The 22,933-nt window shown below is 39.7% G+C and overlaps 2 protein-coding genes across 4 annotated transcripts; both read right to left on the minus strand.

Annotated features, from left to right (window-relative positions):
- Positions 1 to 1,634: 1,634 nt before the first annotated feature.
- On the minus strand, positions 1,635 to 5,077 carry cytip (cytohesin 1 interacting protein). 2 transcript variants are annotated; one of them, XM_005723639.2, is made up of 8 exons: positions 4,775 to 5,077; positions 4,399 to 4,475; positions 4,185 to 4,239; positions 3,984 to 4,086; positions 3,680 to 3,773; positions 3,472 to 3,538; positions 3,122 to 3,188; positions 1,635 to 2,905 (listed from the first exon to the last, which is right to left on the minus strand). In XM_005723639.2, exons 1-8 carry the CDS (start codon positions 5,036 to 5,038, stop codon positions 2,427 to 2,429), a joined length of 1,206 nt encoding a protein of 401 aa, XP_005723696.2. In that variant the 5' UTR covers positions 5,039 to 5,077; the 3' UTR covers positions 1,635 to 2,426. The 2 variants fall into 2 exon arrangements, with proteins under 2 accessions (XP_005723696.2, XP_013763806.1); XM_013908352.1 differs by having other exon boundaries at positions 4,399 to 4,448; positions 4,775 to 5,075.
- acvr1c (activin A receptor type 1C) lies at positions 4,939 to 22,577 on the minus strand. 2 transcript variants are annotated; one of them, XM_013908348.1, is made up of 10 exons: positions 22,395 to 22,577; positions 17,015 to 17,245; positions 14,370 to 14,612; positions 13,972 to 14,202; positions 13,707 to 13,874; positions 13,133 to 13,289; positions 12,012 to 12,136; positions 11,498 to 11,628; positions 5,105 to 9,686; positions 4,939 to 5,006 (listed from the first exon to the last, which is right to left on the minus strand). In XM_013908348.1, the coding sequence occupies exons 1-9, from the start codon at positions 22,462 to 22,464 to the stop codon at positions 9,561 to 9,563; spliced, it is 1,482 nt and encodes a 493-aa protein (XP_013763802.1). In that variant the 5' UTR covers positions 22,465 to 22,577; the 3' UTR covers positions 4,939 to 5,006; positions 5,105 to 9,560. The 2 variants fall into 2 exon arrangements, with proteins under 2 accessions (XP_013763802.1, XP_005723447.1); XM_005723390.2 differs by having other exon boundaries at positions 4,944 to 5,011.
- Positions 22,578 to 22,933: the final 356 nt, after the last annotated feature.

Below are 22,933 nucleotides of genomic sequence, written 5' to 3' on the forward strand. Positions count from 1 at the left end.
TATGACTGAAGTGCAGCCTTTTAATTTTAATTCAGCGGGTGTAACAAAAGTATTGTGTTGACTCTTTAGCATTTAGTTTTATACTCGATCACTAATTTCTTGCTCATTGTAAAGACCCTTTTTGTTTGCCTTGATACTCTTGGGTTGATTTTGCAGTATGCTTTTGGTCATTATCTATTAATATCCATCTTTATCCATCCCATCAGTTTTTGCAGCATTTGACTGAGTAGGGTATCCGGTCGTTAAGTGATGACGTGACGAATCCTACTTCCGGGCCTAAAGTAGTCTGCGTTTAATACGGCTTTGTGTTGTTAACATGTTTAATGTTTTGTATTTTCTTCTATTTAATCTCAAAAAGCTCCTAAAACAGTCAGTGATCACTGTTGACCTCCCTCGGCTTTTATTACCGCTAATCATTTATTTAAGCTCAGTTTTTAAAACCTTAGGATGTAACTACAGCCCAGCCCATGCAGCAGTATATGAATGACTAACCTCGTATTGTGGATGGATTATCTCAGTTGTTCTCCTGGCTGAAGTTTGGTCCTTTTACAGCATCCTGCCATGCGATTACATTTGTTCCTGACCACCGAGAACACTCACGTTAACTTTTATCGAGTGGAAAAAAAATTAGCTTGTTGGATGTTAAACTCAATTGTTACACCTGGTAGAGCAGAACGCTGATCATTTTATTAAAGATGAAAGACTTTAGACAGTTTTTCAACTCTCAGTAATGCCATAGTGATCGTTTGATATATGGACCTGCAGCAGAGTTTAGGCCCAGACACGGCTAGTGACGTCAGACTTAACGACCGGATAGCCCTGTATACACACTTCCTGTTACTCCACCATGTTTGACAGATGGTGTGGTTTACTTCAGATTTTGAGCTGCTCCTTTCCTTCTCCACATTTTTCTCTTTGCATTGTTCTGGTACAAGTTGATCTAAGTTTCATCTGTCTGTCTTTTGATTGCAGACTATGACAATGATGTGTCTGGCTCCATAAGTGTGTTTCTGACATGGTTAGAAGTTGGGAAGGAGGTTTTCTTATTGTGTTGTTTTCCATTTTCTTCAAGATGTTTGTTGTTGCCGAGTTGCCCAATGAACTATTTTGTTTATTTCGTCATTCTTAAGGTTTGCTGTCTCTCTCGTAAGTTTATTTTGTTTTTCAAACAGATTTGTAATCTCATTCACCAAATCTCTCTCACCATATACAACTTCATCACTTCAACACAACTTAATTGTTATGGATTATCTAGGAAACGGGCTTCATCTGGCCTTGAAGCTGCTGTAATAATGCGATACATTGTATCGGGGGTAACTTGCTTTCTTTGTGAAGGTAACAACCCTTTCCAATTTATCCATCAGTTGTAGTACAAGCCCTCTTTCTGTAGCAGCAACTTGAAACAACAGAAGTAGTTATTTTACAGGATATAGATGAATTCTTCTCAACTAGTTTTAAAGCCGTATTCATTTCTTCAATTAATTCATCTTTTAATGACACAGTAATTTTTTTCACTACCTGCATCTTGCACCAGTAATTTTCAGTGAGTGTGGCTCACTCCAAAGTTGCATCTTCACCAACATTGAGACTGCAATGCTACATGAAAAGTAAAAGGAAGCACCGGTGACTGGAAACATCTTTAAAAGTTTATTGTTCGTTAAGAATTTTCTGTACATCATGATTTTATTTACAAAAGAAAAAAGACTGTGGATCATCGACATTAATGACACTCTTGCCACAGAAAATAAATGATACATTTTTACAGCAATTTCAACAATTTACAAGAAATTGTTACTTTCAGTGTTTCTGAATACTGAAAGAAACTTATACACAGTCGGAAAAAACAATTTGGAAATGAAAGCACTTAAGTAGTACTCTCATACCCACATCCTGTTTTTGAGCTGAGCAGCTATCTATAGGGCGTAGAGGCTTGGCTTTGGTTTTGAGCACCTGAATATGTCATAAGTGATTTATGTCTTCTCATGTGCTTTAGGTTACATGTTTGTTTTAAATTTTGAAGTTGGCTACATTGATACAGTTGCTGCGACTTAAATCGATTAATGCTCATCACAATCTGTGAATATGACAAAAAATGAATTCAAGTAAGTAGGATATATAATTTCATCTGTCACACTTTACAGTCTGTTCAGTTTACATTCATTCAGCCTGCATTTGTTTTTGTAATGCTTTTGTGCCACAAGTTAAAGCCAAGCAAGCGAGCCAGGCAGGAACTATAGGGGTAAATGCATACAGTATAAAAGTGTCCAACTTGTTTGCATTCCCATGAAGGGTTAACCCAGGCTTTTAAGTGTGGCGAAACACTTGATTGCATTGTCTGTTTCTATTTGTAATGTGTTAGGAACTTGACAGACCCTGTTTACCAACACTTAATACTGAATAGACACAAGGAGCATTTGGAAAGCGAATCACTGAGTGTTTGTTCCCATCTCCTCCTCTTCAACTGATCGTTGAAGTCCAGGAATTAACTTGAGAATGTGTTTGCGGACACTGGTTCTCCTGCCTCTTCTGGGCAGGGTTCCAAACAAGGACGAGATCCTTGTTTCCTCCCAGGATGGAGACAGAGAGCTGGTGCTGCCGGCCAAACTGGAGCTGCTGGAGCGGCCAAGAGGTTGGTGGTGATTGCTGGAGCTCGATGTGTGAGCTGAAGAGCTGTCTTGCGAAGGAAAGTCTTTGGAGAAGAAGCAGTTATCATCTGTGGTGCTGGCTGCACTGCTGGGACAGGGTGAGATCACGTCCCCAAACACACTGGCTTGGTCACTATCATCTGTCATCACACTCCTGTAGCTGCTGTCACTGGAAAAACGCCGGCCCAAGCGCCTGATGGGGGAGCTCAAAATAGCTGTGGAGTCTATCAGGAGGTCGAGACTGCTGTCGTTTAAATTACCTGAAAGCACAACAAAATCCCAGTTAGCTGATAAGAAATTTGTATCAGGAAGCTCATCAGCAACTTCCGCTGTATGTTTATATGTCAGGGGAAGGCCATTTGAATGATCTGGAGTTTACACATCAATTCACATCATCGATGGCACATGCTTCAGAGAAATGTTAATGGCTGTGAGAAAGGAAGTGCTGTGGTCTGACAGCTGAGCATACTTCTCACCTCGCATTAGACGCTTTTCCTGTAAATTAAGGCCCTGCAGCTCCACCAATTTCTCACGTAGTGATTGCTGTATGGGCAAAAAAGACAACAAAAACATTACACTTGTGCTTCCAGTAAAACTCTTAACTAATTCACTGAGAACATTTGCCTACAAAGATATTTGCACACAATGTCCATGCAGAGTATAGCCTGAGTAATTCAGCTGTGCAGCTGCAGGTTAGAAAGTATTGCTGGGGGCGTTTGAGGCTTCACTACTGCATGGCTTGGTGACTGCTCTTTTTTTTTCTTTGCCTACATCACACAGCTAAATGGTGTCACCATCAAACACAGACAGGATTTAAGAGACTCACCTTGAGGGCGTCCATCTTCTTCTCCAACTCTATCTGCTTCACTATATTCCCACAAACAGTCTCTAGTCTGGAAGAATATATAACACATAATTACACTCTGTTATAATCCTATTATAAACTATTGTTATAGTGACTTTTTAGTTATCATCTGTTGTGCTTTTTTTTGTTTTCTAGCAGTATTTAGGAAGTTATAAATGTTGTCACTCACTTTAGACAGTTGGTGGATTTTCTTATCTGATCAAGCACGCACTGGTGAGATGAGCCTTCAATGCTGACGCCATTGACCGTGACAATTATATCGCCTGTAAAAGATAAGGATGCAGAAATATAAGGAACGAATTGGTTATGATTACACAACATAGCTGTAAACTGCATGTGCACATCAGTGCGTGAGATTGCAGGCGTAGGTGTGAAGGCATGTAGGTATTCACATATGTGGTAAGCGATATATCTGTCAATCGTCACGCAGCCCAAACGGGGCCTATACGGTAGAAAGGATGTGGGCGGCTCACCTGCGGTCAGGCCAGCACTCTCAGCAACACTGTCCTCGTTCACCTTGCAAACAAACGTGCACATCTCCACTGCAGGGCTGTTTTTCAGCTGCAGCCCGTAAGTCTGCAAAGAGAGACAAACGTGTCACAAAAAAAGCGAGCCAAAAGCAACCCTTTTTTTCCCCCCCCACACAACTTAAGCATGCTTCAGTGTTTGCTTACCTGAATTTCAAAACCAAATGTCTCATTGTCTTGCTTTTCCAAAATAATCGTGGTTCTGTGCAAAAGCAGAAAAAGCAAACGACTATTAATTAATATCAATTTTTAAGAAATGTAATAAACTGTTCATGCACAAAAAGTCCAGTAGACAGTTTTTCTTTTACACGTATAAAAGGAAAAAAGATGAAAAGTTGCACATCAATTCTGATATATTTACCGTTGTGGGTCTGTGTAATCAACCAGTGAGTTGGAGTAAGCCGGCTTGGACTGCAAACAGAGAGATGCAGAGTTCCTCTTTAAAAACAACAAAGGGCACTTTTTAAACTTTTAACCCTTCCTAGAAAGTATAAAAGTGTTGTTTTTTAAAAATAACAATAGAGATTTAAAAATTATTTGGTGAGCTGCAGAGAGCTGCTTTGTTTATTTCTCGTAAATTGGTGAAACTATATCACATTACGGCTTAAATCTCAGCTGTAATCCCACGTTGCAAATCAGTGTTTCGGTTATTTGATTTAGACAGCAGAAGTCTGAGTATTTACTGATGTGAAATTATAAACACACATACGTGTATTGCACTTGACATATTGTCTCACCTTGCAAACTCTGGGCTGTGAGCCAGTGCTGTGACGGTGCCGATCACTGTTCCCCCTCAGTGAAGCTCGGTACCACAGAGAACTTTTCTTCTTTGGGGTATTATCCAGAATGTAACTCTCCTGGCTGCCCTGGCGCTGAAGTCCATTGATATTCATGATGGAGTGCATGGTAGAATAGTCCTCAAAGCAGCATCGTGTCCTGCTGCAGCAGCTCTTCAGCGATTGTGTGGTCCTGCCCTGCCGTGCAGCCAAAAGCAAATGCATCAAGCGGAAATCCACATCATGTGATAGCTGTGGTAAACCGCATCTGCACTTCTCAGCTTCACGTACCTTGTTTCCTGTTCACCGCCTTTAACTTTTTTCTGTCTTTTCTCAAGAAGTGCTTCTGTGTTGGTTTGAAAAGAAAAAGCAAGGAGAGTGTTTAAGCTGTTTCTTTTTGAATTCCCCTTCAAACAGTCCCCTTTTCTTTTAGCAGTCTTTGCAATTTGATTTATGGTCTGTCAGAAATCAGCAATGCATGAGAAACTGGCCACCTCAGCTCTCCAGCAGCACCTGCTTCCAGCCTCACTCACTCTCAGTTTTGTCAATGGGGCTAAGCCTGTGTTCTGTGCTCTGCCAAGCAGGGAGACTTGTCTTATAGGGCCAGACAAAAGGCTGATTTAGCTCAAGGCCAGTTTCATGCTTCCTAAACAGACAGCACGGGTCATTGGGCCGAAGGCATCAGACATGGTTGGATCAAAAGAAAAAAAAACACACACACACAGGCAGGCTGGCAGGCGTGCAGACAGTGGTTAAAGAAAACTAAGCTATGGTGCACAAACTTCCTCTTTCTCTCGCCAACACCATTGCCTTTAAAACATATACAGAGTTGCTTTACACTCCATTGTATAAAGCCCATGTAAGAAGCAGGCTGCCTTACAGCAACCCACTCTGCCCCACTGACCCTCAGGAACAGTTTGCTAAATAACCACGAGACCGTCTGGACACTGAAGTCCCGTGTGCTCCATTCAATCCATTACTTGCATAATTGGGTTGGAAACTGATTTATGTAGAGTATCAAAATCTTGCACTACCCGTCTTTATATTGTACTTTCAACAACCCAGAGTTTATAGCCAGGTCATGTCCTTCATAACATGCAGTACCAATTTTAAAGCATGTGATTGGCAATGGTTAATTTTTAAGCATGACGTTTATCCCAAACATTCATCCAAATGCAGTGAAAGCATATACAAAGACACAAAATTCACTACATTATTGTACCTGGTCCTAAAAAATCTTTGAAACACGGTGTCTAACCAGATGCTTACTCTGGATGGCATTCCCTTAGCCTCCAGCAACACTGAGAAATCTTCGAGTCCTTTTTAATCAGGATATGTCCTTCAGTGAGCACATTAAACAAATATGTAGGACTGTCTTTATTCATTTGCGCAATATCACTAAAATTAGAAACATCCTGTCTCAAAGTGATGCTGAAAAGCTAACTCATGCATTTATTCATGACTGAAAAGCCTTCAGGTGATCCAGAACAGCCAAGAGAGTATTAACTAGGACTAGAAAGATATTGTCCCATATTCATTTCACTTCACTGGTTACCCTTTAAATCCAGAATCGAATTTAAAATCCTTCTCCTCAGGCCCCCTCATATCTTAAAGACAGTACTTTTGGTTCCTAGGGTATTTAAAAGTAGAATGAGAGGCAGCGTCTTAAGCTATCAAACACCACTTCTATTAAACCATCTCGCAGTTTGGATTCAGACATCTTCTCTACTTTTGAATGTGTTCTTAACTTTTCCATTTTTACAAAGCCTGCATTTCAGATTGAAGTGACCATTCCTTCGTCATGTTGCAACAGGCCGCTGAAGTCTTTCCATGATGCACTGAACATTTTTTTGTTGTTGTTGTTCAAGCATCTCTTCTCACTCTGTGTTTTTACACCACTACTGTATTTAACCATTAGTAATTATTAAACTCTGGCTCTCGTCCATAACGTGCCTTTTGACTTCTCTATTTTATCTCTATCACCTTCAACCATAAGGGGAAAGAGATGACCCGTTCTTGTTTCTGAGTAATGTAGTCAATGACTTTGCTGAGCGCAAGGCCGGAAAGATAAAGCTCTGGTGGGTTAGTAGTTCATGTTTTTAGAGATGACTGACACATTGTTGACACGCATTTGTTGAAAATTTGCAGTCACACTGTGCGTTATGTGTATGATGTATCTAGAACCTGTTCCACAGGAAATGATTGATGAATGATGAATGAGTGTGATTGTGGTGATCTCTCGTTTGTCCCTTGCTTGCTGTAATGCTTACATTACAGCTGTCTTTGTGTTAATTTAGCAAGGCTGGGTTTGTTTTGAGCTTGTAGCCTGGTGGTGTGACTTTATAGCAAAAGGTTGAATAAACGTGTCTGTTCCGCTGATGGTGCTGATGAAAAATTAAAAGCAGCTAAAAATACTTTTAAAACCTAACTTTTAAATTCTTATGTGCGTGTTTTGATGCCCCGAAGTGACACAACGCGACCTCCTCTTACGTGACAGCCTTCACTGTAAAAATCTGTTAATGCAACACAGAAAAAGGGGGTTGACTCATCCATGTAGCGCTGATGGCTTCAGTGTCAGCGCTTTATTTCCTCTGTCTAACGGACATTAACAGCGTATGCAGAAAGCGCAGCAGAACAGAAACGCAGATGAGTCACGCCAGTTGAAAGTGCGAATGGGAAGATGATAAAGAAAAAAAGATCAGCTTCAGATAAACGGCTCCGGGAAATTCTGCCCCTGTAACTTGCGCAGTTCTGCACAGTCATTTCTTACAAAATTACCCTTGAAATGTAGGGAGAGCAAAACATCCCATCTTTCTGTCAAAGTCATGAATGATGCTCAGTCAGTGAAAAAGTTTATTTACCCACTGACATCACATTTTATATGGATAATAAATAGTGCAAAAAGAGACGACACAATGCAGTATGAGGAAGTAACACAAAACAGTTTTCGATACATCAAACATGTATATTTAAATGATGGCGGGCTTAAAATCAAAAGTAGGTCTTACTTTGTTTAAAATTCTATATTATATGTGAGATCAGAAACCAGAAATTGCACACGGTGATATGCTTTGCTATCTGCTTTCTGTCCCTTTTTGTGTCTTCATAGAGAAGCAGATAAGACACAATACAGAACATATAAATAATAATAACATTCTAATTTTCAGTAATTATAGAAAAAAGTACCTCATAGTTTTACAGAAATAAAAACTGAAGACTTGCACATTTTGCCAAGAGAGCAACAGGCTACTGTACATAGCTTATTTTCAGAGGCAACACTGCTGATAGTACATATTATTCAGTCATTCTGACAATAAGTGCTTTCATACTGCAAAATAGGCGAACACTGATACCAAGCACAGATATTGAAGTATGTCACTTGTCTCTGAAACTAAAAACATGAACATATGGACAGGATGTGAATGAAAAGCCTCAGTGTATATTTGTCATGTTTCACAGTTTCACAATCACTACACCGATTGTTCAGATTATTTCAATCCACAGCTTTAAATAAGGAGTCACTTTGCATGATTTCAAACACACATGCAAGCACACCTACACATGTGTGCACAAATCGTGTGCAGATTCAGATTTCTGCACTTCCTCTAAGCCTGTTTATGTCGAGGCTCTGTAGGCCATGTTAGTCAGTGGTGCTAGTGATGCTAATGTGAACCCATATTCAAACTGTGCTCCCCTTATGTGGTATGTAAAAGTAATCAGCAGCATGTTGCGCTACGTTTGCACCTTCGGCAGCTTTTTTTGCCAATTTCTTTTTCACCTAATGCAAAAATAAGTCAGGTTTATATAAAAACAATGGATTTGAATTATATATAGGCTTTTGTTTAGACGTTTTATTTTACATTTATCGGATAATTGCTCGTTTTTGTTCAGCAGCAGAAAGCTTTTTTTAGAAAAAGAATAGAATAGACATTCATAGATTTTCTTATCTTTATATTAAAAATATGTATTTGTAGTGATTTTTATGGTTAATCAAACAATGTCAGAAATATTTCTTTGTCGGGATAAACTTTCATTAGTTCAAGTTGCACTCTATATGCTGAAATACCCTTTTCATGTAGTGACCATTGGCACCAGTGGATGAAAAGTTCATCACTCCATTACATTTCTTCTGCTTATAACACCCTTAATTATCCAATTCCTGTGAGTTAATTTTTCATTAGCAAACCTTGGATGCATTGAGCTAAAGATGATCTTTTACTTGTAAGCTTAGTAGTGCTTTGTGTACATGAGTGCCGGTCAAGCAGAAGCACTTCTGATTAACAGGGAAAATCTGTATGTGTGTCTGTCATTAAAGAACAGTCAAACCAGCTGTTTTGTTTCGTTTAAATCCAGTATCCTACAAGATTGTCATTTAGCACATTAACTACCCAGCAATACTGTATTGGCTACAAGATATGGCACAAATATCAATGTGCAACTTCAAGCTTTGGGCACTTATGATACTGAGGTAGCAAAATAATCTATTTATACATCAAACACGACTTATTTAAAATGGCTCTTCCTACCAAGAGTTTAGCTGTTTGGTTAAAATGTTGCTTCACAAGGTGTCTAAGTGCAAAGCTTTAAAAAAAACGACTCCTACAGTACTTTGGCACCAACGACGACACGATGAAGCTCTCAGACGGTGTGGTTGTGTCCCAAGGAGGGCGGTCTCGGGCAGTAAGAGAGGTCAATTATTTTACACCAGCGCCAGCACCAGTGCCGATCTGCAGAGCAACAAATCTAACTATTCTTTGATGTCCTTGATAACGGATAGCTGAGACAAGGTTTTCTTGACCCGCAGAGCAGTCAGTCGCGCAGCAGAGTTGGCGTACCAGCACTCCCTCATCAGCTTGCCCATCACACGCAGAGCCTGGTGTAGCAACGAGATGAGATGACGTTATAAGTTACAAAACCCGGAAAATCACAGGTCAGGCTCCAGTGTGTACTGGAATAACAAATATCAAACATCTGATCTGAACAGTTTCACCGGTAACTAAACATGCAATCCAACCTCTTTGATTGCATCTTTGCAAATATCTTTGCAGCCTTTGCAGTGGTAGTAATAGTTTTTGGTAGCTAAAATTGAATACAGTGGTGTGTCAGAATAACGCCCAATTCTCTTCTGTCGGGAAGTGGCTTAACAAGAAATGAGATCTGAGACAAAGAAGTCTCAGACCTCACCCTGTTCTGTCAATCACTTTTAGCCCATTACCCGAGGCCTTGAAGTTAACCACTGCTATGTGTGTCATCCCTCCAGTGCCGTCCTGACTTCTTAAATATCAAGTTTTCTGTACATTTTAAAAAGCTTTAAGAGAATTTCCACTTTCATATGGCTGTAATATGTATATATTTGAATCACAGAGTTCTCTGATGATATCTGTGACGATAGTGAACAGTGTCCACTAAAGTGCAACTCCCCCTGAAAGGCAAGGGCTATACTACAACTTTGATGTTTTTTTATTACATCATGCTGACATCGGCCTATCGAGGTCAAATGCTTAGCCAATCATGGTACTCGTGTCCTCCAAGGCCTAGCATATTGTTTGAAAGTTTGAAGACGAGCCATAAAAATTGTGGGTAATAAAAAGCTCTTACTGAGTTTGAAATTTGGTGCCTTGACCTTGACCCGATTTTCCCCAAAATGAAATCAGCTCGAGTTGTTATTGGTATCTAATATCACACAAAATTTTAAAATGATACATTGAAACCTGTTGACATTAGACTGCTAGCAAACAGACAAATGACATAATATACTCCCTCCCTTCCTAGTAGAATAAAGAAATCTCCCTCAAACTGGCAAAACTTGTGATGTCATGATGCGTTGTACACAGGAAAAATTATGGTAAATTTATTGACCTATGGATAAGACTGAGGTAGTAGTTTGTGGCCAGAGTGCATCAAGCATGGAGGGTGATATCTATTACCTATAACCTCAATAGCTGTTACATGAACTCCTTATGTATAAAGTTGGGACAACAGACTAATCTTTGACAGCCACCTCAGCTTAAATAAGCATGTCACCTCAGTTGTGCAGCTTGGTTTGCAGCTTACAAGACTCAGTAAGGTCTGCTCAGTTTTATCTAGATAAAATCTAGACACAGTCATATACATGCTTTAAGATCCCCTAGATTATCTTACTGCATTTCTCGGTTTATACTAAAGCATATTTCAGATCTCCTGACATCATTTGCTCGTGACTGTGACATCGATCACTCTGGAAACAGTTATAAAACCATTTCGAAGGCATTAAGACTCCAGAAAATCAAGGTGCGAGCTGTTATCCACAAATCGAGAAAGCTATTGCTATTACTTGGGTTATTGTTGTCTAATATTAATTTTTTTGATGATCTAAAACATGTAAGTGTAAAAAATATGCTAAAAAAGTAAGAAATAAAGACTTTTTCCCAAACTATATATAAATGAAGTTGACAAAGTTTAATACTGTCAGAAGCACACACAAAAGTTTGTTTTTAGCATGTAATTTGTTTAGTTTTAAACATGCTCATGCTTTGATACAGCTATTTCATATGTGACACTGTAAATTTTCCTATGTGGTTAGAGGCTGTTGGTTCACTGATGCTCGGTTTGGTGCTAAACTGTGACTAATCGTGCTTTATGTCACCATGACACCGGCTCTTTGACAGCTATCTCACATAACGACACATCAGATTTCTGTCTCACCTCACAGCTCTGCCACTGATTGGGAATGCTGGGTCTGAGCTTCTGATCGCAAACCACTTTCCTCATGTCCTCAATGGATGGATCTGAAGGCACCATGTCATAATAAGGCAGCTGAAAATCCTCATGAAGTCCTGTGAAAATGCAAAAAACAAAAAAGCATTTTGTTTATTGTCTGGGTTTTTTTACAGTTTCATGTATGCACTCTTCTTGAAGCAGTGCAGGCTTTTCCTTTTTTCTATGATTACATACTGTGGTGATACTCAGTGTAATGCTATAATATGGCAGCGTATGTGCAAGTAATACTTGCGAGCCACAAGTTCAGGCCTTAGTTAATGACGTTAATATGGCCGCTCATTTCAGACAGTCTGCACTGAGAGTCAGTATAAGATTTTTTTTCAACTGTGCATTATGCAAAGCAAGTCTCTCACAGTCGCTCCCAAAATAAAAGTATTGTTTTGGAAATTTGCATGAAACTTGTGGTAGAGTGTATGTGTGTGTGCGTAGTTTGAAATACCCCTATCGGAGCATCTTCTGGCCAGTTCCCAGAACACCAGGCCTAATGAATAGATATCCGCCCGCTTAAACGACTCAAAGGTGTTTATATTGATTGTCTCATCCAGGATTTCTGGAGCCATGTACCTGCAGAGGACAGAATGATTACTGTCTAATGAAATAAAAAGCCCAGTACCTCTTGCAGTATATAGTTTAACGAATTTGTTTGTGTGGGTTGGGTTCAAAACTTTCTCACCCAAATTCTAAAAATGTGAAACCACAGGTCACATCACCCTCGTCAAAACCAGCAGAACATATAAGCTGCAGGACATGCATCCGTCTTCATTGCTGAAGACAGCAAAGATTCAAGTGCTGCTCTTGTAGGAATGGTTATCACTTTTTAAAAGGACAAATAATATATCATCTTTAAAAGAAAACACAGCACTTACTCAAGCCTTATAGACTGACCAAAAACAAGTCCACAACCACTAGGAGTCGCCAAAGCCTAAATGCTTGAGAATGGACTGCTGCTAAATAAATACATTTGTTTTTGTACTGTTTACAGTTGCATCACTGCTGTTTGTTCTCTCACACCAAATAAATTGAGATTTCATGACTTTTACTCAGCATTTTTCTCAAACGGGCTGTGTGAACTGTGTGCACAGACACTACATGATGATGTCTCCTCTATAAAGAGTATTATTTATGCATCAATCGGGGGGGGAAGCTGTTCTACACATGTGTTCCTGCACTTTTGACCTCTTTAAACTTTGTCCTTTCCTCCATGCATCTTGGAAATAGGTGAAGCTGTGCCAGAAACCCCTTGTGCAATGTGTACATACACGGCTAATATTACTCTCTAAATAAACAAGGCCAGTTATTCCAGCATGACACCTGGAGGGCCTTATTTGTTACTGTGGGTTCTGCTTTTCTTGCTGAAACCAAAACCAAAGATGCTGGCTTCCTCTTAATGTTTAAGGGCCAATTAATAGTATTACTTTAAAACACACCGACATGAGAGAACAACTCAAAATCACCAATAATATTTAAAGAACACGGAAGTGATTTCGGTTTAAAGGCACTTCAGTTTAATTTCACATTTCTGTTTTGTGTGTGTTTTTTGTATTGTGACATAAATCCAACCTCTTAGTTCCCACTCTGTGGTTGGATGGTATGTCTATGGTGTTTGTGCTGGAGTCGAGTTTCACGGCCAAACCCAAATCTGCAATCACCGCCGTCCCGTTCTTCTTCACTAGGACATTTTTAGACTTTAGGTCTCTGTGAGCAATGGCTGGCTTCCCTAGAAGCAAGAAAGTAACAATTAAGGTTATTCTGGAAGCCCCAAAAATGTTCTTTATATTACAGCAAATATTTTGGGTCTTTTAGAGATGGATAAAATTGAGGATCATTTTCCGGCCTTAATGTCATAAAATGTCACCTTATCATATCACAGCAGGGTTTGCCTTGTGGTTACACTGTAGCGCTGAGTTGATTAGCAAATTAATGGTCAGTCAATGGAAATTTTTTCTTCAGGTTTTAATATATAAAGATATCACATTGAGATATAGGAAGCACATGGCCAAAATACATTTGCTCCTTTTAATAAGATTAAAAGATATATATATATATTAAAGGAAATAGAGCACCCCTTGAGCCTCTCTGATGTGACTTCACTGTCCTAGAATTCAAGTTCTTTATTTACTAAGTACATTCATACCCTGTGTGCCAATGATTTCCATGTGGAGATGTGCCAGCCCACTGGCTATGGACAGAGCAAGAATAATCATGCCTTCCACTGAGACCGTGTGCCTGTTCAGGTAATCATACAGGGAGCCGTGCTCATGGTACTCTGACACCAACCAGAGCTGAGTCCATGAGCCGTTATCTGCAAAAAGGCAGCGAATGACAACGTTATATGTTGGCGAATTTATTTCATAGCTTAATTTGTGAATACATTTGTATTTAGTGCCTAGTTGTAAGACCTTTGTTATCAGCAGCAATAAAGCCCAGGATGTTTTCGTGCCTGAGCATGACAGTCTGATAGATCTCAGCTTCACGGAACCACGAGCGCTCGTCCCTGGAAGAGAAGATCTTAACTGCCACGTCCTCGCCCCTCCACTTGCCGCGCCACACCTCGCCGTATCGACCTTTTCCGATGGTCTCCTGCAGGACGATGGTTCGAGCTATGGTTCGCTGGACCAGCAGTGGCAGCCCTGCAAGATGCAGACGGGAAGAGAAGAGCAGTGGTTTTGTCTCAGCAGATCGTAGCTGGAGAAATCAACAAAATGTGTGCAATTACTGGATTATACTTGTACCACAATGGTCACAATCCGGGCCATCGTGTCAGTAACCATGTGACAAGTTCAAGCAGTTCTCTCACCTGATCCTGAACCAGAAGTGCTCATGTCATATATCAGATCTTTGAGACTTTTGTCAGGTGACATTAGCAACTGATCATCCAGAGGCTCCTCCGGGTCCTGCTTGTGGGATCGCCTGTAGGCACAACGGTGGCCCTGCACAACAAAGACGCCTAGCAGGATCCCTACACACAGCAAGCAGGAGGGCACCAGGACCACCACGATGAGCTGCAGCCTGCTCCAGCCGGGTTCTTCTGAAGGCCTCTCTGAACAACAACATAGCCAATATTATTAGCGTGTAGTCCTTTTCTAACATTCCTAGTACTTTTTTTGGTTCAATAATCAGTATAATGTAGAATGGGGTAAGATTTGCAACTGTGTTTAATGGGTCTAAGGTCCCTGCTGTGTCTGCTGCACACCCTGGTGGTTACTAGAAAACATGGCAAGCAACAGCATAGGGGGCAATTAGCACAACTCAACACATCAGGTGTTACATAAAACTCCAGCTAGCATAGATGAGTCAGCTTTTTCAGACTTTTAGAAAAGCTCAGCAAAATTAAAACACCACTTATTCTGCAGCCCTAAACTTTAGAGAGGTGGAAATTGAACGTTTGGCAGATGCGTGTCTGAAAAATTTCATCACTGCCTGTAAGTGTCATTAATCAAAAAGGAATAAAGATATTGAATCTTTTAGTGCCAGCAAGCTTTCACTCCTCAAAAAATACGTGCAGTAAACTAATCAGCAACAGGTGCACCGTCAGACCTCGCAAATAAAGATCTGGGCTTGGCAAAACAAAATAACTTGACGTTTCTGTCCCTGACCTTCATTCTGTCTGTGGGTGGCCAGAGGAAAACCTGGACACAAACAAAAACAGGTGAGCGGGTGGGCGCTGTGATAATATGAGATTTAGAGACACGCTGGCAAAATAATGTGTTGTCAGTACTGCATTACTACCATGACCTAGTGCTAAATTTGTTTGGTCTGGGGAAATAAAGAGGGAGAATTCTGTAACGATTATTTGGCCAACTTCAGGATTTCAGGAGCTACAACTAACTCTTTCAACATATATGTGCACATGTGGGTACTTTAATAAAAAAAATAAAGGTTTGAAAAAACCTAAGTCCCCAAAGGATGAAATGTCCTCACCAAGCGATCCTAAAATGTGCAACATCTGCAGATGGCCCAATGTGCAAAGCAACACACATTGTGAACTAAACCACAGTTTCTTAAGACATCTTTAGCCTTTTACCTAAATACAGATCCTGCCATGTGTCCAACTGGTGCTCAGCAGATATGGTGCAAAACAAGACCTTACTCTCTCCTCTGGCTTATAAGACCTTCTACACACTCTTTTCTTCCCTCTTAGGTGATTGGGGTCATCTCAAAGCTTATATCTGCTTTTAAACTGTTTACTACAGCTAAGAGGAGTTTGGAAATTAGGTACAAAGGAACACTTAAAGTATCCCTTCAGTAAGTAAATCAAATTGTACAGCTACACAAACCACTAAACACTACCTAGCACTTAAATGTCTGAGTATAGAAATGCATGGAAGTCAAAGCGAGGTCATGAATTCTTTATGTATAAAAAAAAAAATCCACTGCTAAACGGATGAGCTGATATGTAGCAAAGCAGTGGAACAGATTGATTGCGCTGTCCTCATTCACAGTCAGCACCATCATGGCCTCGGGGCACTGCCCCAACCACTCTCATTAAAAATCTGCAGCATCAGACACTTCAGCACCAAACATATGAATATGATCATATATTTGTTTTGTTTCTCACTGACCATCTATACCTTTCTGCTTGCAAATTGGAAACAATCAGTAAATGAATCCATTAGGAAATCAACTGATAATCTGCAGTATTTTTAATAAATAAACCATTTCAGTAATTTTTTTAGCCAGCTGCATATACAAAGGTGTGAGTAATCCTTCTCTGCATTAAGCCCAACTTCCACCCGGCAGACCCATGAGAGGCTTTTGGGACTACATGCCTGACAAAGTATTTATTTATAAATCAGGCGAGGGAGGGGGAGGATCACTAACTGACGTCCCATAGCCTCTGCCAGATTTGTTATGTCACAGGATCTAGGAGGATCAGCATCCACCTCGTCTAGCCGGGACCAGAATGAGTGGGAAATCCCACACAGATTGAGTTGGTGTTGCCGCTGAGTGTATGCTACTGAAGCAGTGGAACATTAAAAGACTGTCTGAGGGGCTGAATGCATTTTTCCTTTATTTCATTTTTACAATATCCGCAAACTGTTTATATATAAATCTATTCATTTTTGTATCTGCTATCACAGTTTATGTAGGGCAGAGTACACCCTGGACAAGTAGCCCATTGCAGGTCTAACCCAAACATACAGACAAGCATTTACAGTCATACCCACTGCTAATTTAGAACGACAGGCTAACTAACATACATGTCTTTGGAGACTGGGAGGAAGCCAGAGTATCCGGAGTAAACCCGCACAAGCGCACATGCAAACTGCACACAGAGAGGCCCCAGCTGGCCAGGTGATCTCGCCACATACTGCTGCATTACCACACTGTGCACTGTTTATATATAACTCTGTATTATTTCTGCTTCAAAACGCAACCAAAAAAATAGTAGAGGCAAATAGACACAGCGGCCTCAGGTTAGTAGCATCGTGTGGGCTGTACCTGGGTATAGGTGCAGGGTCTCGTTGTTGCAGAAGTCAGTGAAGCAACAGTTCCTTTTGGAGACATTTCTGGAGCTGTAGCAGAAGACCTGGCCTTTCATCTCAGAGGGGGACAGGCAGGACTTCACTGCCTCCTCCTTCCCATCGATCAGCATCACAGAGTTCCAGCAAGCACCGTCTGCTGCTGTCTCACAGGTGTTGTTGGCACACAGCTGGCACACACACTTCAAACCTGAAAGACATTGAGATTTGGTGATTTTTGTCTTCAGACACTTTACAGCTGACAGCAGTCACTGTACTTCATTTATCTGTGAGTGACTGAGGGGGGCTGGGGGGGAGGACAATATACTGACTCGTGTGAACAGTGGTTTTTAACTCTTTAGTAGCAGGATGCTCCTGTTACACAATGACATCTATGCTCTTAATGGATGGAGGTGGAGGAACCAGATTAATGCCTCTTAGTTTAACACCCACATAATCTTGTGTTCTACTTGGAGCTGTTGTCATGCTTTGTTCCATAAGCAGTGTCTGATAAGCAAGAGTGCACTGCCTGCTCACAAGGAAGAAAAACAAATAGCTTTAAAAATTGCTAATTATTTAATTGTGTGCAATGTTTTTTATGGCGCCTTCAGTTTTCAAGCTAAAGGTCTCCACAGCCTTATCTTGTAAATTGTAATATTTTGTAACAAGTATCACCCATTCATACATTTTTTTATAGACACTGATGGCTGATCCTGAAATATAATTATCAACAGCTAAGTGACAATACCTTAAATCAGTTTCCAGTCATGACTGCTGTATGTATGCAGTAATTATTTTACTTACTGTACTCTGTAATAATCTTAAGTCATTCTTCACCGCCTTAATTTGGATCCACCACGCCATAAGACCTGTTGTCAGAATGGCTTCTTTACAGCCACTGAGACCTTTTCTGATGACTGAAGGACCAGATGCATCTCGCAGGTTCTGCGTCAAGTCTTAGCTGGATTTTTTTTCCTATTTCTTTAGGATATGAATTTCAGATACTGTCCATCTACTGTAGATATTTTTATCCCTGACATTTCTTCATTTGTCCTCCACTTATCCAGTTTTTACAGAATTTCAAAGGGCCCTCTGAATACCATGCTGTGCCAAGTCTTCTGCTGATAACTCTTTGGAATTCACCTTGTTGGTGCAAAAAATACTTTATGCTGTTTTTGTATGTTCAACTAAATAAATGGGAATAATTTCTTTTTGACATGCTCTTAGAAACAAAAGGCCTAAAGATTCAAAGTTGCCTGTTATAATTGCCTGGATAAACACTAGTTCCTTCGCTTAGTCGCCTTTTTATACTTAAACATAGATCAATGTAAAAAACAAACAAAAACAAATTCTGAAAATGTTTGGATACAGGACTGGATGGAAAACAAGTGAAAAAGCATCCAATGTCCAAACCTGGAGACCAGTTTTCTAAAAATACAATAAAGTCTGGCTCACTGGAAGCAAAATGTTAAGAAATTAGCTTAATCAGCTGTATTTTTATGGTTTTTTTGTTGTGTGCTTTTTAAAAAAAAAAAAAATCAAATTCATTGATACGTAGTGATATCAGAAATCAATCCCTGTTTATTCCAGACTCTTGTTTTTTTCTGCTCCCTCGCGAATCTCCTGGAAAGCTGATCAATTTTTTATTGACTCTGCGTTTTGTACTAAATCTGGAACCACATTGCTCACTTGGCTCAGTTCCCATGAACTATGAATGCCTTATAAGTAAATCTGACTTACAATATGCATGTCACACAGAGGTTATATGGTACCTAAAATCTGGAAGAGCCAAAGTATGAAAAGGGGATTTAAACAAATATCATTACATAACAAAATAATATCTTTATAAACATAATCTTTATTTTCAACATCTTGTAGCCTAACCATTAAAGTGAAAACATTTTCAGCCCACAGTAAACAGCGGTGTACGGACTCAAAGGAGAAGTTTTTGAAAAATTCAATTAGAGTATATTTTTCCTCCAGCCTGCTGTGCTGTTCATTCAGGTGGTTTTGATGCGAGCTGCCCAGTTTTGGACATGCTGGCTGTAATGTCTGGCTTCTCTCTGACTATAATGGAACAAAATGCCACTCACCTTGTGGTGACTAAGGTGCCAAAAACAAACAGAGAACTGATGTCTCTTTTTCCAGAACAAGAAAAAGAAATACAACCACAAATCTTGCTTTGACCAGTGTCATGTAACAACTATTTTCTTCCCACAGTCTACAACCACTAAAACAAGCGCGCAGCTAGCTAATTATAGCTCTGCTGAGAGAAGACATCATTAATGTTTACATCCCATAATGCTCTCATCACGAGTACATGAATCCTTCTGCAGAGTGACAGGGATTGCAGGTGTAGTTCGGAAGAAAGGAAATATCTCCTGCATGAAAGTGCTCATGGACATTTTTTTTTACCCCAAAAGAGACATTTCTTCTTCTTTTTTTTAGCAGCAAAGAAAAATAAAGCACTTAGAGACCACGTGTCACCTGATTTACTGAATTTAAGAGCAGGCAGACATCTCTCCAGCCAGCCCCAAACTCAAAACAAAACACTCTAAATGGATAAACTGTGAAGGAACGAAGACATAAATTTGATCTTCATTAAAGGAACATAATCCCCAGTGGACAACTGAGCAGCAATAACTCTTCATCCTTTTGGTCTTTAAATGGGACTGATTGACAGTTAGAAATATGACCAATCTTCTCTTTTCAAGGTTTTTGTAAAGCTCGTCTTGATGAGAGACCTGCTGACAAAATCTGCACAAAAAAAGTTCAGGTGAAGACTATGAGATTACTTTTTGCCTTTTTATAGCATAGCTGGGGTTGCTTGGTAACAACCTGTTCAAGGACAATTAAGTTAAAATACACCGAGGTGCGGCGAGAGTTTCCTTTCTTAAAGCTGATGAACGTCTGAGCACTGGTGTGTGTATATAATCACTTGTATAACACTGATGGAGACCGAAGACTTGATTTGGGGATCGTGCATCTTAAATGGCAAAACTATTTTTCCAAAATATACATGTTCAAAATCTTGTTGAGAGTTTATAAAAGGCGCAAAAACTTCTAAGTAAAAACATTTTTATTGGCTTAATTTATCAAATTAGCAGAAACAAAAATCTCAACTTCTTACAATAAATGGGACTGTGAAACCTCACGTAATCTAACATAATAGTTTAACAGGAAACTTGTCTAACCATTTGCCCTCTTTCTAAATCCCCATCTTATGATGATATATAACTACATTTCAAATCTATATTTAATTCTCTCTGTTTCAGGAACTTCATATTACCCCATATTTACTTGATCATGGAGTCAGTAGTAAAGCCTCTGCGTGCACATTTAAAAAGCTGTGAAAAGAAAACCAACAATGAATCAAAGTTGATTCCACATCCATTCAGTTTGGAAGTGGATCTTTGCTTTGAACCCGTTTTGAAATGACTGTTCGCAGCTTTTAGAGCTTGTTTTGTGACAAACCCTAGAAGGGGCAGCTGAATCTGAGCAGTGACAGTAATGAGTACTCTTTTAAATGAAATATTGCGCAAACTTTGCACATGCTGTTCACATTTATAAATCATTCTCCATAAACCAACAGGTTTGGATAGCCCTGCAGCACCCCTCAATCCTGAAAGAATAATTACTCATTTCCTCAGGCGTCACCAGAGTCAGTTACAAATTAATTCTCTCTCTGTGTTGGGGAGTATAATACTGTTATTTGCAGTGTTGTGAAGTCTTGTTATAACTGTGGACCAAACTCGATGAGTCCCTTTGAACTAATATCTGCACTAATAAAACAGAGAAAGTGTTTACAATTACAGGAAACAGGGAATATCTGCCACACTAGAAAATCACCCCAATATTACTCAAATAAGGAATACGTTCACTGCAAAGAATGTAGAAATAGAAACATTTTTACTTTGTTATTTTTCTGGCTTTACTGAAAATCTGCATTTAATGAGCCTTGTTAACCTTTTAAGTAGCTCAATTATTCGGATTGAATTCCAGTGTCTAGAGGAATAGCACCGAGGCTTGTAGAATAATTTGGAGGCATTAAGCAATAAGAGGCATTTAGCGCAATTAAGCAATAACTGGTTGTTTCTAAAAGTTTCACTTAATCATTGCATTAGAAATTAAGCTATTACATAGCTAAAGGTGACCCAGAGTGACTAAGAGAGTGCAACTAGTACAACTTACCTTAAGTCACCTGTAACCTTTTACCTTAAGTCAGAGAATGTCAGATGAAAAAACTTGTGCTTTTTAATTATTTTCAACAAAATGCATTAGACAAAGATCTGACATACAAAGTTTGCTAAACAATAGTTTTCATCCAGTTCAACCCACCATCTACTTGCCCCACTGGAAATGTAGTAAAACATGCACTGCAGTCAAACACGGTTTTTCTAAGTTGGAGTTTATGTCTTTCTGTGTACCTGAGCCCACCAGCAGCCAAACAAGCCAGGCTGTGTTTATGAAGTAGCATTTGTTCTGTTTTCCAGCTCTGGAGTTAAGTAGCTGCAGATTCTCCAATTCTTAATGTATTTCATCAATATCAAATGCAATGTTACAGCACTTCAAGATGCAGCATGAATGTGGGTGGAAACTATGGATTGTTTTCATCAGTTAACCTGACATCTATTTCCACAATGAACTGTTTGGTCTGTAGAATAAAAGAAAATTGTGAAGCCTTCAATTTAGGATTTTCTGCAGCCCAGTTTTCAGCAAATATGTAGTTTTGGGCAACAAGTAGTTCAAAAGCAAAACATATGACAAGAAAAAGTTGCAAATCCCTTTAGAGACACTTGAATTATTACCTCAGTTATCAAGTTATGAGAGTAGCTCCAGGTTATTTTTGAATGATGAACTATCCTTTCAGGGGTGTAGTATGAATTCAATCACAGAAAACAAATAATTAATATTTCTATTTCATATTAAGCAAAACGTTTTAATCCTAGATACAAACAGGCTACAAGGCAAATGCTTTAAGGTCTTTGAAATGATACATCACAGCATGTGTACTAAAGCTGACCACATATTTTAGCCAAACCTACTTAATGACAGCTTGAAATTACAGTCTTTTAACACCCATACTTCCCCACCGCACACATGCTGTTTGTGGGCGGTAACTTTACTTTCAGACCTTTTTAACAGCAGCAAAATGAGAAAAAGAAATGCTCCACTTTTGATCATATCTTTAAAGACAAATTCTTCTTCTTTTTTTTTTAAATTGCTATAAAGTTTTGTGTGATTTTGAAAAGCCAACTATACTAATTGGGTTAGTGTAGGCGGTCTAAGAACTCATTAAAAACCTTTAAAAAAAACAAATGGCACAGCTTATTATCATGTTGCACCCTGAGACTGTGTACCTGCAGTCAGCTGGGCGACAGTCAGGAAAATCAACGCCGCTTGAAAGCACTGCTTCCCGGGACGAGTCATGGTAAGAGCCGCATCTGCTCCCTCTCTGACGCACCGCTTACACAGCTACTCTACAGAAAACAGAGCAAATAAACATTGCGGTAAAGTCCGTCGGCCATGCACCCCCGCCACAAACGTCTCCGTCTGTAAATGATCGAGAAACGCAGTTTGCTCCGCCTCTGTTGACTGGACTTTAAGAGGATTAGCGCTGCAGACCTCTGATAAAGACATGTGAATGGGAGCCAGAGAGAAAGTGCGTCGCACATCCATTTAACTGCTGTCGGTCCAATGAAACACCACCTCCTGTCTGCCAAAGGGATATGGAAATTACCTCTGCTCACTGAGATCTCACTTATTTATTAAATGTGCAGAGATTTTAAACTATTTACAGTGTAATCTGTGGAAATTACACACAATCTGGCCAATCTGCAACCCATACATTATTAATAAATAATCCACAACAAGACTGCGGAGCTCCCTAATGAACACA

Source organism: Pundamilia nyererei, unplaced genomic scaffold (assembly GCF_000239375.1).
Source record: "Pundamilia nyererei isolate P.nyererei 1_Seehausen unplaced genomic scaffold, PunNye1.0 scaffold00009, whole genome shotgun sequence".
Classification (NCBI taxonomy): domain Eukaryota; kingdom Metazoa; phylum Chordata; class Actinopteri; order Cichliformes; family Cichlidae; genus Pundamilia; species Pundamilia nyererei.

What these genes read in the sequence shown, in the direction of transcription:
- cytip (XM_005723639.2), bottom strand. Translation starts at nt 5,038, where the DNA reads ATGCATTTGCTTTTGGCTGCACGGCAGGGCAGGACCACACAATCGCTG. An exon ending in CATTTGGTTTTGAAATTCAG is followed by an intron (nt 4,087 to 4,184) that starts GTAAGCAAACAC and finishes CTCTCTTTGCAG; the next exon opens with ACTTACGGGCTGCAGCTGAA. An exon ending in GGAAAAGCGTCTAATGCGAG is followed by an intron (nt 2,906 to 3,121) that starts GTGAGAAGTATG and finishes TTGTGCTTTCAG; the next exon opens with GTAATTTAAACGACAGCAGT.
- acvr1c (XM_013908348.1), bottom strand. Translation starts at nt 22,464, where the DNA reads ATGACTCGTCCCGGGAAGCAGTGCTTTCAAGCGGCGTTGATTTTCCTG. An exon ending in GGAAATCATTGGCACACAGG is followed by an intron (nt 13,290 to 13,706) that starts GTATGAATGTAC and finishes TCTTGCTTCTAG; the next exon opens with GGAAGCCAGCCATTGCTCAC. An exon ending in CAGAAGATGCTCCGATAGGG is followed by an intron (nt 11,629 to 12,011) that starts GTATTTCAAACT and finishes GCATTTTCACAG; the next exon opens with GACTTCATGAGGATTTTCAG.